Source organism: Acinonyx jubatus, chromosome B1, assembly GCF_027475565.1.
Source record: "Acinonyx jubatus isolate Ajub_Pintada_27869175 chromosome B1, VMU_Ajub_asm_v1.0, whole genome shotgun sequence".
Classification (NCBI taxonomy): domain Eukaryota; kingdom Metazoa; phylum Chordata; class Mammalia; order Carnivora; family Felidae; genus Acinonyx; species Acinonyx jubatus.
This window is the reverse complement of record NC_069382.1, coordinates 41,026,164-41,032,163: the sequence shown is the minus strand read 5'-3', so window position 1 is coordinate 41,032,163 and position 6,000 is coordinate 41,026,164. Positions and strand designations below refer to the sequence as shown.

Here is a 6,000-nt window from a genome sequence, read left to right as displayed (position 1 = left end):
TCTAGGTAAGCAAAAGGGTGGTGGAGAAAAGCACAAACCATTCCAAAGTTCTGAATATGTGCTCCTTAGAGCTAATCAACATGAAAGCCACACAGCAAATCTGACAAGTGACAAGAAGAATTAATTCAGAAGAAGAAAGGGAAAACTTGAACTGTTCATTAATGCTCCTAAAGCCAACTGTGGACACCTACAGGGCAGGGGTGGTCTCTCTAATGTTCTGATGGTTCTGTCTAGAATCAGAGTTCTGTAGATTGCCTTCCTTCCTTGATGACTTTCGTTCCATTGTTTTCAAGCTCAAAGAGATTATGTTTTTGACAAACCAGAGGAACATCCCTACTACTTTGTTTATGCATATGCAACATTGATAATTTCCTTGGAACTAACACCAGGGAGGCTAGTCACTTCCTCCCATCCTGAGCTTCTTGGAGCCAGAGTAGTGGACTGATAGGACATGGGGTTGCCCCAACATGGCAACTCTTTGGACTCTCAGGAATAAAATTATGAACACTAATGTTGTTATGCATGTATGCTGATTAACTCTCCACTTAGCTGTGAAGACGACTTCAAGAGATATGAAAATATACATGAAAAACTTTGATTTCAAAGAACATGTGGTCACTGAGTTGACCAACACAAGGAAATCTTACCTTACAATCATTGGTTGTCTTACAGTCAGACTTTTAATCATTTGAAGAGTGACAATTCAAGTAGAAAATGTGCTAAGAAAATAGCAAGGATGCAAAACAGGAATTCATTATCGTTTATATCAGTTTCACTTTTATTTCTTTAATTAAAAAAAATGAATAAGTTTAGCAGCCAAATGTCCTACATTTGTACATTATTTAAACATTCTGAAGGAGAAACAGTCTCTGCGGATCCTAGTGCCCACTGGTGCAATGAGGAAATTTGAGCGGGACTTCAAATAACCACAGATGATGTCAAAGTTTGGCGCGTAACAATAGTTAGACTGTTCTTCAGAAACAATGTAAAGTGTTAGTGATAGCTGGAGGTGGGTGGGGGTGGGGACAGGTAAAATAGGATTTTTTTCCCTTACTCATATAATTTGAAGATTATAGAATGTGGTTTTTAAAGGTCAAAATGAATTGCTAATTAAGTTGAGGCATTTGAAATTAGCAAATAAAACTGCTACTCAGAATAGTGACTAAGGAGTAATTAATCATACAGGAAAAAACTGGCACCAACGTAGAGCCAGCAGTGAAATTAGCTCTTAAATAGTTGCCATCGACCCTTCAGACAATGTTACTAAGAAACTGTGAGATATTCATTTCTTTCCTTTCTGTTTAGGCTACACCCTTTCAAAAAGACTGTGTTCAACATTTTTCTAGAAAGATACAAAACAGATGTTTAGCCACACAACCTCTCTTGTAGGTATTCAGAAATACCTGAACTAGTTTTGACTCTTCCCTCTATGTTTTACTCAACATGTGAAGTAATGAAGGGTTATGTGATCGTAAGCATTACCTTAAACCCACTCTAACTTTTAAATATAAATCACTGACAATTTTTGGCATTTTAACGATTATGATACAAAATTACTTAATACACTCTTAAAAACCAGTGTTGACCACCCCCACCCCCAACCTTTGAGAACACCTGCTTTAAAATCTGCTTAAGAAAAACATTTTGGTTTTGCTTGTAGGTGCTTTTTGTTTCCTTAGGTGCTACATTTGCCAGACTTGAGTTTGAGTCCATGCTGGGACTCTCAGTTTCATTTTACATCAAGATGTTCGTATATTAAGTTTTAAGCCAAATTTACCAACATGAATAATACAATGAAATACCTAGATAGTTAGTTTGACATGCAAATCTTAAACTAGAAAGCAACTAAGGCAGCATTTATATAGAGATTTATATTTTTAAGCACTTGACATTTATTTATTAGCTAATCCACACCACAAACCTATGAGGTAGTTTAGCATGACTTTAGTATGAATAAAGTAGGTAAGAAGACAAAAAAAAAGAAAACAAAATCTGTTCCCACAGTAATATGTTGATCAAACCCTCCTCATTCTGGTCATAAAAGGGCAACAATCAATTCTTTGTACAAGCTGGTCAAACAAACAATGAATATTCAGCTTGGATGGAATGTAGAGAGGGCGGTTATTTCATTTCCTGACAGTTTAGAAAGTTTAGTTTGTTATTGGAGTTCTAGTATTCTGTGCTCACAGTGACTCATCCATAACACCTCCCTCAAAGATCAGCTTTGGAAGAGGTGTGGCCACGGCCCCTCCCCAGGGCTCAAATTTGCCTCTGGAAGTATTAGCATTTATCATCTATCCCTATTCTTCCTCTCTTGGTCTGAATGGTCTAATAAACTCACTTCAGTAGGAAGGTATAAAGACTCTTGCAGTTCCAATTTATGTTTATATGTTATCTAAGAGACAAATGAAAAACAAACCTACACTGGTCTTTGTGGTCAAGCAATTGCAGATGAGAGATTTATTACGATTTTTATCAGCAAAAAGGATCACTGTGGTCCTCTGTACTTAGCAGATGGTTTTATGATAATACATATTAGTGCACTGGGCTGTGGAGGTTATATATAATGAAAACTCGTTAATTTGGGTTTCACTACCATGGCATTTGTGGCAACTGGCACAGGTGCTACCCAGAAGCTGACCTCTGTACTTAAAGAAGAAAACCCTTCGCCAAGTTAAGTGAATTGCATGACCGGGTCTGTAGGAGTATTTTGTCTCTATAAGAAGACATAGACAATTTCAACCACCTAGCAAGTATCCATTTAAATACAAAGGAAAAAAAAACCCTCTAATATAAGGATGCCATTAGGCTTGTGTGTTATTTTAGTTTTGCATTATTTTTGCCTCATTGGAGCAAAATTTTAATGTCAGTACTTCAGTTGACATTACTCCAAGTACTCAGGAACAGTGAAAGTACTTTATGTACCGATAATTTGGATAGTCTCTTTCAAACAGATAGGGTTCTCCCCTAGGTCCCTTGAATTGAAGTTTTACAGAAAACCCCTGGACTCGTTCTTTTCTCTCCAGGAATCTCTGCTGTCATAGGGTGACTCTGTCAGCGCAGCTCCACAATGGCCAGGTCCCCCTGGGTGTCTTCCTCTCTGCCAGAATTAATTTGGCTACTTGAAAACATTTACCTTGCATCTCACTCCCATCTGTTCATGATGAATTGGAACGTAAGACATGACCTAATAAAACAAATATAGCCGTTCTACTACTACCACTATTGCTACGAATGATAAATCAGAACAGAAAGAACAATAAACAGCTAGCTTTCCAAGGAAGGTTTTTTCCGTCTAAGACTTCCCAAAATATAGATAACATTCATGGGCTCTTCCTGTTTAAAACTTAATATGTCAACTCCATGGTACATTGGAACAATAATTTCCCTTATTTATGCAAAAATAAATAAATAAATTTGAAAACAAACAAGCAAACTCTCTGGCAGGATATTCACTTTCACTTGACAGGTTGCCAAGGAGAAATAGAATTTGGATGAGGAATTCTGAAGTAATCCGATTATTATATCCAGAAGCTGATCTGTAAAGGGTTTGGCATAGCTCCTTTGTATATCAAGAGATCTATGTTCATGGGCTCGTCTATATTAGGTTATTAAAAAAAAAAAAAACAACAAACGTTTGAGAGTATGAGCTCACTCACTACACACAGACAGAAACAAAGTTTGTTTTGTTTTTTCTTTTAACTTGGCCAGTGCTTATTTTACAGCAGAATAGACAAAAAAAAAAAAAAAAAAAAAAGCACTATTTCACACATTCACAGACAAGTCACCATTGGAGGTTTGTAGCTCTGTTGTGTGCTTTCCAAAATAGATTGCTTCCCATCGGACCCTCCTTCCTTCCCGTGGGACAGCACGTGGCTGTTGGAGTCGCTGGTCTCTGTAGGCACGGAAGCTGGCAACCCGGGTCCCTCCTGAGTGGGCCCTCTCAAGGGAATGGGACCAAATTTCAAACACCTCAATAACAACACTGTGCATTTCTAAGTCATTTCATTTATTGCTCACTGAGTCGTAACCACCTCAGCTCTCTGTGGAAAAACAATGGATGTCCAGAAAATCCTGACACCAGGAGACCCATTGCCTGCATGGTCACAATGTACAAAGGGCAACCCCAGCCAGATCACTGAGAAGCATCATAAATAAGAAGGTAAATGTCTGGCTTTGCGGCCATCCTACAAGACACCAGATCTGGTCACGACAGAGAAGAATGAAACCCAGAGAAGGCTTTCTAATTTACACTCAGAGGCGTTCCCCATCAGAGAATAACAGTTTTCCAGTCTGCCAGTGGTGTTCTTTCTGAAGTGATTGAACCTTGGCTCGGCAAGAGGACTCCAGTGAGAAACAGGAATAGGGAGACTCGCCATACCCAAGGCTGTCAATTCTTCAGAGTTTACTCAGTTCTTCTCAAATTGCCAACACCCCACGTCAAAACCCACAACTCAGGCCAACTTCATAAGAAATGTTCGTTTATTTCCCTCTCATTCTAGGGTCTGTAATTCTTCTCTTGGATGCCTTTGGGAAAACATTTCATCAAGGTCAGCTGCTATTCAGACATTTTTGCCTAAGAGGATCATCATGCAGGCAGACGGATTCTCTTCCTAAGCTATTATTTTGGCAGCTTGCAAAGAGATCTTGGCTTAACCTTGAGAAACTGTTCTTTGAATGGTCAGAAAAAAAGGATGGGGATTCTTCCTTTATCCACCCTCTTTATTCTCGTTCAGGTGGCAAACCCAGCTCGCAGTTTTGAAGGTGAAATGAAGGAGGAGAATTTATGTCCATTATGTATCTTCTACTAACAGTGACTCATTCCGGTTCTGTGCATGTTGCTGCCAATCATGTTCAGCATGATGAACAAATAATGTTTCTTTCTTGATGGAGGTGCTCTACATCTCAGTCATCAAAGATTTCATGGAATATTTATGTGTTGAAGAAATCTAGAATAAATTGGACATTTAGATTTTCCCACTGTCTTCAAGTTTGAATGATGTTCCCACTGTTTGCTATAGGATTATAATTTAGAACATGTACTAAATAGATTATCAGGAAAGAATTTAAAAATCCATCCAGATATCATAACTTACCACAAAATGAAAAGAAAGAAAGAAAAAGAAAGAAAGAAAGAAAGAAAGAAAGAAAGAAAGAAAGAAAGCAAGCTCATTCACTTCCCAAACCAAGATTAGTCATATGTAAATTTGTGAATCCTCATAAGAAGTGTTCATTGTTCAAGAAAGAATCCTCCACTGGTAGTTGATAAGCAATTCTCCACGGCAGAGAAATCCTGACATTTTTTTCTCATCTCTTGATTGATGTTTTCATTACTTATTCTTCAGGCTATAAGACAGAAAGGAACACAGTCTTACCTTCTTTCATAATTATGTATTCCAGCCTCCCTCTCTCCTTCCTCCCCCCCTTTCTCTGTCTCAATCTCTCCCCCACATCACTTTAGCCATCAAATTAAAGTAAAGCTGGATTTGTATGATGAATCTTTTATATTCTAAATAACCTGTAAATATAATAACTCAATTACCAATGTCATCTCCATGTAGGTACAAGAAAATATATGCCTCAGTCTTGTCAATCCAGATACTACATTCATTCTGTAAATTCTAAAGATGAAATTAACCAATTGGTTTATATTTGTGATGGATTGCATATACCCATCTTTAAGTTTCAGATAGAACGACCTATAGAACTCTCTTCTTGGGAGGGAGAACAACACTATAGAATTTGGATTTCAAATTACTATTATAAGCCTCATTCTCAATTCATTCAGAATTTTCCCTGATAGATATTGATATAGGAGAAATGTTTTCTGGTTTTAGTCTCAAAAAGTACTGATTTAAATTAAACAGGCTACTAATTCTTAAAGGTTTTGGGTTTTGTTTTTCTTTATGATAAGAAGATACTACCATTTATTTATGCCTACTGTGTGTCAAGAATTTCACACTTATTTTACTTCTAATTTAATCCCCACCTTTAATTTGG

The 6,000-nt window shown here is 37.5% G+C and overlaps 1 protein-coding gene across 2 annotated transcripts in view; it reads right to left on the bottom strand.

Annotated features, from left to right (window-relative positions):
• Positions 1-557: 557 nt before the first annotated feature.
• Positions 558-6,000, bottom strand: part of ZMAT4 (zinc finger matrin-type 4) — a 343,796-nt gene continuing 338,353 nt past the window's right edge. The window contains exon 8 of one of the 2 annotated variants that reach the window (XM_053216542.1): positions 558-5,346. In XM_053216542.1, coding sequence (XP_053072517.1) covers positions 5,342-5,346 — 5 coding nt within the window. In that variant the 3' untranslated portion in view covers positions 558-5,341. The remainder of the gene's footprint in view (positions 5,347-6,000) is intronic. The other variant, XM_027071133.2, reaches the window with a different exon arrangement.